This window comes from Alligator mississippiensis, chromosome 5 (assembly GCF_030867095.1).
Source record: "Alligator mississippiensis isolate rAllMis1 chromosome 5, rAllMis1, whole genome shotgun sequence".
In the NCBI taxonomy this organism is placed as follows: domain Eukaryota; kingdom Metazoa; phylum Chordata; order Crocodylia; family Alligatoridae; genus Alligator; species Alligator mississippiensis.
Window position 1 is genome coordinate 42,990,502 of NC_081828.1, and position 12,837 is coordinate 43,003,338.

Below are 12,837 nucleotides of genomic sequence, written 5' to 3' on the forward strand. Positions count from 1 at the left end.
CCCAGTCTGGCCAGCACACAGCTTCTGGGCAGGGCTGCTGCTGCAACTCACTCTGTGCAGCAGGTAGGAAAGAGGTGGGGGAGCTGCAGCTGGGCAGGAGCATAGAGCGTGGGGCTGGTAGCAATGCAAAGCCCATGCCTAGAGGAGTGGTGGCAGCGTAGTGCTCAAGTGGACAGGGTGTTGGTTCTGAAGGAAAGTTAGGAGGGTGTTGGGAGGGGGTATGGAGACAACCCCACACGCCCGCCACAGCATGCAGGAGGCAGGGGCACTCGTGCCCAGTGCAGGCACCGCCGCTCTACAGCGCACAGCTCCAGCCAGCACTGCACACTGCAGCAAGGAATGCAATACTAAAATTTAAGCTGGAGAGAGGGAGGAAACAAGCAGCACATATGCACCAGCACAATGTTTCCATTTCCCCAGTGTAGTTTTCTAGCAGGTGTCTGCAACCTATGGCCTGTGGGCCAGATCCAGCCAGCAAAGAAACTGGCTTGCTGCAGGTCTAATCCTGTCCGCATTTAACTAAGGGCATGCCAATTCCCATCAGTTTGATCCAGTTGACGTTTTGGTCACCAATGGTGCACCAATTGCCTCTGGCCACTCCAACTAGCTTCTCCAGCCTGTGTGGAGGGCTGCTCTTCTTCAGTACCACCTCTGTTCATCACTGCTGAAGTAGCCAGAGAGCAAGGGTGGCCTGCTGCCCCAGCTGGGTTGCAAGCTGTGGCCCACATTAGTATAAGGTTACCAACCCCTGTTACATGGTTTGTTAAGGCTTTAAAAGAACTTCTGACATTTTCAGAATATTCCCAAACCTGACATTTTGAAGGCTCAAAATCCTAGACACAAGATGACAGATTTCTGGATTCTGCATAAGAAACTGACTGTTTTTAAAAGCTTGGAGAAGGAAGAGATGTTTCCCAGGAAACTGCCAACAGGTCTAAGTCCCACAGTTGATGAACTGGAGCTATTTAAATCATACAAATTCTGATCCATCAAATTTCTCAAGCCCAGGGCCATTCATTCACATGAAGAAAATACATCTCTCCTTGACAGGGTATAGGCTTTCTATCTACACCTTAAAAAAAAAGAAATATTCTCTGCCCTTTCTGGAACAAAAGCTCCAAATATTTGATAATGATGCAAAAATAAACAAAGACTTTCTCTAATTAACCACATTTGGTATATACTGAGGAGATCACTACTGTATCATCTGTGGGGAACAGAGTGGTGAAAACTATTGCTGAAGAGGACCTACACTAACAGTTTAGCACATAGGATTGAGGCTACTTTCTAATTTTTCCTCATACGCAGGGATCATTATTTTCTCCGTTAAAAAAAATCCAAAATTATCTGATTAAAAATCCCCAAATACATGTTTTTCTGCAATTAAAATGACATGCCACTATATATATAGGTATCAGCTGAACACAATGTTCTATTGAGATATTTACAATTTTAAAGCAATTTGGAAGCCTACTAGTGCTATAACAATCACTATAACAAAATAAATTCTAAATGCCTATAAATTTGGGTATTTGATTTTAGGGTTTTTTTAATCATGGAAAAATCACAATTCCCCATCCCTTTTGCTCTCCAAGATGTGGGTCCAGCTGCACCTGTCCCCCCTGCTGCGCTGGTGACTCTCACTCCCAAGCCACAGCCCTACCAATGTGACCTGTACCCCCCGAGCCCTGCCAGCATTACCTGCAGGCAGAACCAACTTTAGGTATAAGCAGTGAGAGCAACCACCCAGGGCACCAAGGTGTGGCGGGGGGAGGAAGGTAGAGGGCATCATGGCACCCCAGGGGCAGGGCCCTGCCTCAGCTTGGGCAGAGGTGGAAGAGGAGGAAGCAATCTGGGGACACCCTTCATTATTGACCCACAGCCCCCTGCTGGAGGGTACCCCAGCTGCTCCAAGCCAGGGGGTGGGTAGAGAGAAAGAGGGAGGGGGAGGAGGGGGTCTTTTAGGAGCTTGGCCTCTGCTCCAATGGTGCAGAGCTGATCCGGACTTGCCAGAGCTTGGCCTCTGATGGCCCAGACCAACCCTGTGCCATTGAGGGGCTCCCCAATAGAGCAGAGCCAGTTCAGACTCAGAGCTCAGACCCCAGCCCTAGTGGTGCAGGAACGGTCTCAAAGCCCTGGCCCTCTGCCCCCCTCCACCCCATACCCATCCCACAGCTGGGACCAGTGCAGGGGGGAGAGGCTGGGGTCCCTGCTGTCCCATACCCTCCCTGGGCCCAGGCTCCCCTCATGGCAACTGCATGGGCACCCCATGCCTAAGGGAGCTGCAGATACCCAGCCCCAGGCACCTCCCCCAGCCCTCTCCACTGATGCTACCAGGTGCTGGCTCCAGCCAGGCTGCAACCCTGCACCCCCCACTGTCAGCACAAAAATCTTTTGGGGGCAAGTGCCCCTCTACCCCCACCCCCCCACCGCATCACCAATGGAGCTGGGGGCAGGGCCAGGGAAGGTCCAGGATGGCTTGGGGCAGGCAAGGGATGGCATCACAGCCCCTACAGCCAGCAGCGCAGTTCCCCCCTCCCCACAGTCTGTTGGTACCTGCCAGGGGCTGCAGGGCAGCGCAGGTGGTATACCACAGCTGGCAGGAGCCACTGCGACAATAGGTAGAAGCCCATACAGAACCATGCAGTGCAGGGAGCAATGCAAAGTTGTCCTGCAGCAGCAACTCCAGCACCCACTGTGCCTCCTTGGGGTCCCCACCAGCCTCCCCTGCCTTATCCCAGGGCAGCAGTGCCCTGACAAGCATGGCAGGCAGCACAGGGGCCAGGCCCCACACCGCTTTGCACAGGCAGCAGCAGGCAACACGGGGCTGCAGCAAGGTGGGACAGCACAGCAGCACTAGCAGTGCCACCCACCCTGCCACCCCTCCCCTCCCCCGGTCCCAGCCCTTCTCCTGCTGCTTCCAGGCACTGGCTGCAGCCCTGCACCCTGCTGTCATCACAGAAAACAGCAGCGGGACAGGAGTGTCCCCTGATGCATCGCCAATGCCCCCCCCAGCTGGATCCCTGCTCATGAAAAAAGGTTCCTTAGATAGTTCCTATTACAACCCCTTCCATCTTCTGTCCAGGACAATTGATATTTCATCTTCAGATCAAACTATCATGGCACAAAGATCCTAAGAGGTGAGAAATAAATTCTGTTCATCAGACCAAGATGAGAGATTACAATCACCATCAAAATACCCTCTAGCTGGTATACTGTTCTTTCTGAACAGTGCACAATAAGCATTTCTTGAATGAGTGGCTGTTCCCAAATAATCGAGATCAGTGATTTTGAAGCGGGGTGTCATGGCACCCTAGGGTGCCTTGAGATCCTTTCAAGGGTGCCATGAGATGCCACACAATATTAGCATTGCTAAGTTTACAAATATGATTCAAAATATAAACATGGAGATTTCAAATAGAAATCCACATTTGGGCTCTTTCTGAGTTCTATGCAACATAAAAACTCAACGCTCTGTTATTTTTCATTCAAGGGGTGCCTTGAGTCTAAAGAGGGTGAAAACCACTGATCTAAACCATGGTCAGGAATTACAACAGTAAATATATTTTTAACCTCCTAGTGCCTAAAAAAAGACTTTAAACAAAATTGGCAAGAGTGGGGGAAGAGGAGGCCGTTAATGTGCACTACATTACCTTATTGAGTTCTTCTATTCTTCGTATCAAATATGGATTACTTGAAGAATTTTCAAAGTAGACATAATCTGAAAAAAAATGTAGAAAAACAGGATTTAAGTGTGTGTAAAAATAGCAGCAGTACCTTTTTTCCTTAAAAAAAAACAAACAAACCACACACACACATTCAGTGACATTGTACTAATGCATCTTACCCCACATGCCACATATCCCCTCACATATCCAAAATAGTAACTGAAGATTTGTGTAATGCTAATCCAGGCTAAATTTTTTTAAAACTACATGCAAAAAAATGGCATATGTAAATCTGAAAGAAGTAAAAAAAACAACCCCAAAAAACCCTCCTCCCCAGCATGGAGGAAGTGACACAAGTTCTCTTGCCAGCCTACACATTCAGCAAGCAATGTTTAAAATGATCCTCTTCACCCTCTGACCAGGATTATCATTTCCATCTTTGAGTCCCTTTACTAGCTAACTCCTCCTTCCATATCAAGTTCTAGCTTCTTATTCTTGCCTTTTAAGACTACAACTTTGTACCCCAACTTCTCTCATTCTACTTCCCCCACTTTGCTCCAAAGTCGGTTTTCCTTCTTTTATTCTCATCTACTGTCACTTTCACATCTGCTGAACCTTGGCCTGAAACTCCCACCTTAGCTCAAAATGCCTTTTTGTGAGGGATTTGAAAGGAAAACCTTTCTTCTCTAAACCTCACAAACTATACCCCACATCAGGAAAAGTGCTGTCAGCACATATATTATTGGTCATTAACCCCTACAGGAAGGGGAAAAGGAGACACCCCCCACAAGCAGCAAGATGCCTCCTATGAAAAGCACTTGTAAACAGCAGATTTAAAAGAGCAGAGTTATTTATTAATAAGGATCATTTTCCCCATTTTATATATGGGGAAACTAAGGCTAAGAGCAAGGCCATCTAGAAAGCTAGTGTCCAGAGTCAAGAAAAGGACCCAGAGTTCCTAATCCAAGCCCAATGTCTTAGCCACAAATACAGGGTGGTCAATCCCTGGCCCACAGGTCAGATCTGGCCTGTGGGGCTCCCCACGGGACCATAAATTTGGCAGTGGGGGAGCAGTGGATGAAGTACCTGATCCCAGCATGCAGAGCCAGGCAAGGGCAGTAGTGGGCCTCAAGGCCCAATCCCAGTGTGGGGAGCTAGGAAGGGGCAGACCCAGACTCCCAGTGACCAATCCCAGAGCACAGGGAGTAGTGCTGGGTCCCTAATGCCCAATCCCAGAGCACAGGGTAGGGAAAGGGCAGTGTAGGACCCCATGGCCCGATCCAGCATACTGTCTGACCCCATGGGGGCCACTCATCTGGTCTGCAGGACCAAAAAGATTGATCACCAGCCCACTATCACATACTGAGAGGCACTGGACATTCAGAAACAGCAAAACAGGAAGTGTCCTGAAGAACTGGCCATACAAGATGACAAGCAATATATGATGGCAGAATAATATATATATATATATATTTTTTACATCCATTTGTTAAGTTTAGCTACGCCCTGCAATTAAGCACTGTGTTTATAAGCCAGAAAGCTCTCTCACCAGCTTGTGGCTAGAGGGTTTTCTGTGGTGCACAAAATTTGGCTCTCTTCTTTAAAGCCTGAGTTTTATTTCTTCAGAATAAGTTTGCTTAGCCCAAGTTCATCATATGAAGCATCTTCTGGGTCATGGTAATCTGCAGAGGCCAAACTGCTCCCTACAGAATTATGTGGCATACACTATCTTCCTGGGAACTAAATTGAGCCTCTTTTCTCACCCTGACACCCCCACCCCCTTTTTATTTTTTAAATACGACTTGCTGTCTATCAATCTGTCAATCTAAGAGACGTACATAAAACTAACCAGAGGACTCCTGCAGCAGCCAGATTGCTCTCTACAATTCCCTAGCTCTCTTGCTTCTGGTAAATGCAAGACCGGATTCCCCAAAGGGAGGTGCTGTTTCACCCGTACTTATTTTGTAAAGCTCCACCACATGCAAGACAGGAACCATGTGTTCTTTAGCATCGAGTATGCTGTCAAGACTTTCTAGCATTGTGTTTGCTCATTCACAGTAGTGCTCTCACAAGTAAAAAGGGAATGTTTTCAGTTCTAATAACATTGGTGCTCAAATGAAATGCTCATACAACTGGTCTCTGGCACCAGGGGTTCCCCTCCTGGTCGAGGAGAAGGAAGCAGCATAGAGGTTCTCTGTCTCTCTGGTGTAATTCTGAGGATGTTAAAGACTGATTCCTGTACCAGCAATTCAGGCCCTCTAACAGAGCGTGGAAAGAATAAAAATCAATAAGAGCAGGAATAGATGCTCTCTTCTCACTCTGAACTTAACCCTGATCCCATAACATTCCCTACCAATTCTCTACAGCAGCAACACATGTCCACACTTACAAAACCTTTTCAGGACATTACATGTGGCATGCAGAGGTTCACTTGTTTAATAGAAGCAATGAAACTGTGATCAAATGAACATCCCACTTGACATGGGATAAGCATAAGTACAGTGGGGAATACTGAACTGTCAACTGGACCCCACACAGTAACTAAGAGAGAGTGAGCACCTCTCAGTTAAACCAGTGCATTTCACTAAATAATTGAGCATGAACCAATGTAACTAAGACCCCCTAACAGATGCTGCATTTATTGCACAAATAATTTGCTAATCATGAAATAAATAGTAACATACCACATGTGCAAGCAGTTTATCATGCAATAAAACAGCAAAGCAGTCAAAGATGCGCCAGAGTTAATGTATCCTGTTTCTATCAAGCTTTAATTGAAACATGTGGCTCTCAAGCACCCGGGAGCCAAAGCACTGCTTCACACCATAGGCTCCCAGCTGCCAGCGCTTTGACCCATACAGGGAGTACTCCCTACCCAGTTCTCAGACAGAGGGTGACTATATCCTGGATCTGAGGGCTGCCCCTTGCCCAATCTCACAGGTCTGAGAGACCAGGTAGCGGGCAACCCTCAGATCCGAGATACAGGTGCCTCCCGCCTGGGGAATGGAACATTTGTGCAGCCTAGCCCACCTTTACAAAGCTCAAATACTGGGAAGCAGCTCCCTGAAGTCAGGCTCTGTATGGGTCCAGAAGTTGAAAGGGCACCCCCCCCCAAGCAACATGGCATCAGGAAATGTCCATGACGACATTTCCCACAGCACTCCTTGAAGACCCCTACACCCTAGCAGTCATGTAGCTGGGATCTAACAAATTTACTCCCAGATCCCAAAATCATACATCCTGTCATGAACATCTGGCATGGCAGGACACACAATTGTAGGGATCCAGGAAAAATTCATCAGGTCCCAATGGTGCAATTAGCATCTACCAGGGGCTGAAAGGCAAAAAGGACAAAAGAGGTGCGGGGCTTTCAAGCATGGTTTCAGAAAGATACATAATGCTACACACCTTGTCAACATACACAATGTTGCAATGAGAAGGCTCATATGTAATAATATGCTCAGCTTCAAGGTTACATGAAAAACAGGAAAAAAAAAGAGTAGCCATGAATTAGTAGGGATTCTATACTAATTGCTTTGTTGCACTTTCCACTATCACAAAGTGGGTCTTCAGCTCTTTAAGGCCTGTTATCTTAGCTTGTGGTACAAAAGACTTATGCTAGTGCTAATTCAGTGACAGCCCTTTCCCTCTTAAATTTTTTATCCAAGGTTTAAAAGTAGCAATGGGCAAACCTAAAAGGCTTGTAATTTGCATTTGGTTTGGAAAAGATCGAAATATCTGATATTTCAAGTCTGATATTTCAAATCTTCTCTGAATTATCGGAACCTGGGGGAAAAGTCATTTTTTACCATAAGGAAGCACCAGTTCTCTGTAGCACATGAAGCAGAAGTGACAGCTTTAAATCATTGGGGCCAATGATAAGACAGCATGGAGTAATAAAATTGGGCAATCATGAGGCAAAAAACATTAAGCAATTAATGGAACACTAACTGAATTAGAAGGAAAATCCTTCCTCCCTCCTCCTCAGAGTAGAGTCAGTACAGATTTGTTTGGCCACACACTAAGTGGAAGGGGGGAAATGAACAACTCAGCTGCAAAGTAACTCACTGTAACTCAGCAGTTATGGAGAAGAGATCCACTAATATGAAGATCTCCTCCTTATCTCACATAAAAGAGTCACACTTCAGGGCACTGATTCTCAAATGGGTTGCCACAGGATCCTTTAAAAGGGTTAGCCTCCAGGCACTAGTAGGTGGAACTGCCCTGCCACACCTCAGTTTCCATGAGATGCCAAGTGGAGCTGAACCAGGAAATAGTAGCAGTAGGAGGGGGTACCTGCTGCAGTCTGGCCTGATAAAAAGGGCCACCATGATGCTGCTACTACTGACCCACCTGAGAGCTCAGACTGGCAACACCACCACCATGGAGAGACTAAGTGCTGCCCCTGGCCCTGCTCTTCCTGAAAGGCATGGGGCACTGCAGACTTCAGGCATCAAGGCAAGGCAGAACAGGTCTCTCTTGCATGGGGGGGGGGGGAAAAACACAAAACAAGAGCTACCTCTGCCTACATTCAAAGTGGGTGCCACTAAGTTAAAAAAAAAAGTTATGGAGGGGGGGCCTCAAGTCAAAAAAGGTTGAGAACTACTGCTTTAAGGCTGTGGTAACTAGCCATCAAAGAAAGCGTGAATGATCCTCTCCTCCTCACTGTGCCACCTGACAGCGAAACTAGCAATTATATCAGCTACTTGGGTCTTCTGGGCAGAAGGCTGAGCATTTTGGTCCAACTACATTTTTTAAGCCTAGGACTGCACATTCAGGAGCTCAAAAAGATGAGAAATGTCAACATTTCTAGCTGAACATGACAGCTTTGGCTCTGCGCTTTCTTAACTACATTGAAGATTTTGAATGCATAGTTCTCCCATGCTGCTTCTCTCAAAACAACATTAAAAAACCATCTTAAATAAACAGTCCCACAAGTTTTTCACATATTAAAGAATGTATCACAACATCTGATATGGATAAATTAAGCAGCTTTATCAAAGACTAAAGACTGTATTTAAAGTGGACAGCAAAACAAAACTTACAGCTTTATAACCAGTACCTGGAACTAAACCTGGTATTATCCAGGCAAATAAACTACAGATCTGTTAGGTATCCAGATTGTAGCCATACTGGTCTAGAGGAGAAAGGAATTGGAACTCAGGGTAGAGACAATCTCTTTTATTTGACCAACTAGATGTTTGCAAAATAGTTAGTCTAATAAAAGATATCCCCTCTACCATGAGTTCTGATTCCTACAGATCTATTGGCATTTTGAGTACCTATATCATAATATGCAAGGAGAAGCTAACAAGCATCATGACTACTAGCAAACTTTCTGCAGAAGACCTAATTCATTGCAAGGTACATTTAAACCTCTGAGAGAGACAGACAAAGCGAGCGCAAGCATGCATAAAAAGTTTTCTGTTGGTTCTTATTTCAAGTGTATTCAAACAAATAATCACCATCCACATTTCAAACCGTCTTCACACACACAAACACATTAAGTAGTCCACCATGAGTTTTAGCAAGTAAGTTATAAAATTGTTATCTAGTCCACATTACTGAAACTAGCAGGAAATGTTTTTCTAAGCCTCACCATCATGTATAATTGGGAAATGGCGTGTGCTACATATCATGTGAAAAGGAATGTCTCCAGAGAAAGGAATACCATTGGTGTTCTCAGAAACACACTTAAGAGTGACATGTTTCCAACTAAAACTCAAATATACAAAGGAAGACTTGGACGGATTACTATCCCACATGATTAAAAAAAATAAAATTCAGTAAAATAAACCTTAAAACAGTGCCTTAAGGGGGGGGGGGGGGGGGGCACAAAGACTTTTTTTTAAAAGCTCAGTTACTCAGACTGGTTGCTGCATGGGAAGTTATATGTAACATGGGACAGTCTGCACAGGCTCCCGCAGGAATGTAAAGAGATAAAGAAACAAAGCTCCTTGCCCACATTATCCATCAATTATACAAACCTTACACAACACCCCTAAGAAGAAAAAAAGGAGATAGACAAAGGGAAGCTTAACACATTAACAATTCTATCTCCAGCTACTTAAACACTAGAGGATTCCTATAAATACATTATAGCTTATTTGCTAAACCAACACATAATGGGGCACAGTATTTTCCTAATGTCACCAACCCTAACTGTGCCACCAGTTTCAAACAACTTTTTCTGAAGAGGGCATCTATTTAAGAAGATCAACTCAAAAAGGCAATGGAGTGTCAGGAGTCCAAAAATGTTCTGCAATAATTTAGGAATAGGCAAGGAAAGGAGAAAAAAAAAAAATATAAGAAGCCTGTACAACACTGCGGTGTTTGTTCTTCCCTGCCAGGGAAGAAGGAAGAAACATGAGACATGTAGCTGAAAAGACGGCAACCAAAAAAATCTAGGTAATGAGGTCCAGTGACAGAAAAAGCATAGAACAATGCCTCAAAACAAGAGCAATCAGGCACTTCAAATACAAGTATCCAGGCCGTTAACAGATTTACCACTTACCAACCTAAGTATAACATCAGTATATCTGCTGTGTCCCATAAAGGCAGGATGCATCTTCCTCAGCATGAAGAAGCTACCAAAAGCCTACATAATAGTCTATAATCATGGCTCAGCTATGAGAGGGACAAAATGGTCTTAGGATGGGCTCAAGACTGAAGAATGAACTCCCAAGGTACTCATACGATGGTGAATGAGCCCCACAGAATAAGAATCAAAGAGCAAAAGAGCTTGGGAGATGATACATTTGGCAGAAGGATACAATCTGAAGATCAAAGAAGGAAGAAACTGTTGCATTTAAGTCTCCAACACTCTTGAATTTTGGCTAATAAAAGTTCATCTAAAGTTTCTGGTCCTGAATACAACCATCAGTCTCACAACTAAAAGCTCTGGGGAAAATGATTGGATTCATTTTTATGAGGAAATCAATCATGCCAATTTGTAGAGAATCAGCTGTTTTGAATCAGATGTTATAAACGCAAACTCAAAAACTTCTAAGAACCCAAAATCACAAAAAACAGAAACAGTTCAGAGGTCCTCCTGAATTATCCCTTCTACTCCAGAGAGGCTTTAGATATCTGGCCTGGACAGACTGCTGCTGTGGCGACTGTACAACTTCTGTATTTTTAGAGGAAGACACACGCGCTCTCTTTTTTCCTTGCATTTTGCTCATCGGTGTTCTTAGCTTAAAAAAAACCTGATAATCTGAAATTCATAACCAATGACAAGAAGCACAGATAAGTTAGAGAACAGTTGGGTATATTTTCAGATTTCGCCCTCTGTTAGTAATGGGTACCTGGATGGGTTGGCTATCCATGAGTATCTTTATAGCTGCCACCTGGCAATTCATTTGCATATGCAGGCAGAGAATAAACAAAATTGTATTTGAATGATTGCATTTTTTCTCTCAGAGGTTTGTACTGAGCATGTGGGTTCCCCACTGTAAGGTCACCAGAATGTGTAATTCTGTTCAGTATGTTTTTAAGGCCCTTGGAGGAGACAGGTAAGCAGCTACGGGCTGGAGAACAAACTGTGGAAACCACCCAGTTCTGAAAAATGTTACACTGTCAAGTTCAAGTAATTGTTGTGGGACAAAAGCAAAAGAAGGTTATCCTCTCAGTTACAAATAATCACGTTCAAGTTACTGACAAAGGCAGGTGAAGTGACTACTCTTGACCTGGTAAATCTCTATAATAGTACTACAAAACTGTTTCTCCCCTCCTGTTTTTGGCTATTCCAGAATCATGCTGAAATTGAGGCTTGTACAGATGGTATTAGATCAGGCTGGTAGAGGCTCAATCCAGAGAGGAAAGAGAGAGAATAGGGAAAAAAAGATATCCAAGTTACTTTTGTATATTATAGGGAGGGCTAAACTACCACCCAGTAGGGCTTTTAGGAGACCAAGTAAAAAAAGCCAGAAGTATTTTCAACCCATCTATCTATACTTATATGATCTTTTTGAGGTAGACTTCACCATGGTTATTTACTCCCCTGTCACCTCCACACAGTGTGACAACAGTAGGCTTTTTTTTTTTCTTCGTATTACAGGTCAAATGAGCCAAATCAGTTCAGAATCCTCCAAGATCAGGGGTGGGCAAAATGCGGCCCGCCAAGCCATTCTATCTGACTTGGGGAGGGGGCAGTGGGGTGCCTAAAAAGTTTAGAAAAATTAATATTTGTCTGCCCCTGGCTGCCTGTCATGCGGCCCTTGATGGCTTGCCAAAACTCAGTAAGTGGCCCTCCACCCAAAATAATTGCCCACCCCTGCTCTAGACTGAGCAACACTCAATTGTTCAAACACCATATGTGGCACTGCTACTGATAAATATCCTCCACCCCAGATTTTTCAGCCTAGGGCTTCAGATACTCCCAAATTCATTGGTGGGCATCCTACGTGCAGGCCCAAGCCCAGAAGTGTGGGGTTTGGATGCCTCCCGACTCTCACTTGCCCTTAGCCAATGGCCACAGGAGCAAGCTAGGTAGGCATTCTATACATGACACTACACCCACTTTCTCAGTAGACTTTTCATATAGTGTAAAGCATGATAATACAGAGACTACACAGCCTGCAACATGCTGAAGGTTTTCTGAGCTGCCACAGGCAGAGTTCAATTTCTTCATGGGCTGGATCTGGCTCGCAGACCATAGGTTGACAACCCTTGTCTTCCGAGGAAGATATACCCGCGCTTCACAGTCTACTTGTCCTTTTATTTCATGAGATTTCCTTGACCTTCAAAGTACGACTTAGTTTGGGTCCACAGTGCTCTTCAAACTACTTCTCCCCTGTGGACGTAGAACAACCGATGCTCTGAATTTCAACATAAAAATAAGAAGAGAGGCTTCCTTCAGCTCTCAAGCCACATGCACATTGTTCCATCACAGTCCAAGCTCTAGACTTCCTGGCACTCTACGAGGTTCACCATTGACATAAATCTTTTTCCAACAAATTAATGAGATGGTTATGGGATAATTTTGAGAGGGGAAAAGCTATATTGGCATGCTCATTAAATAAAGTGAAAACTCAAACCATCGTTGCTATCAAAAACTAATTAAGTTTCAAAGCAGACTGCAATATATGCATCACCCAGATGCACATGCTTTAACCAGAGAATAATTACTTATAGCAAATGGGTCAAAATAATTGCTTACATGGATCTG

General features: G+C 44.6%; 1 protein-coding gene across 4 annotated transcripts in view; it reads right to left on the reverse strand.

The window, feature by feature from the left end:
* Positions 1–12,837, reverse strand: part of MTA1 (metastasis associated 1) — a 127,813-nt gene that overhangs the window by 95,969 nt on the left and 19,007 nt on the right. For all 4 annotated transcript variants that reach the window (XM_014605207.3, XM_006259952.4, XM_059728259.1 and 1 more), the window contains exon 2: positions 3,654–3,721. In XM_014605207.3, coding sequence (XP_014460693.1) covers positions 3,654–3,721 — 68 coding nt within the window. The remainder of the gene's footprint in view (positions 1–3,653; positions 3,722–12,837) is intronic.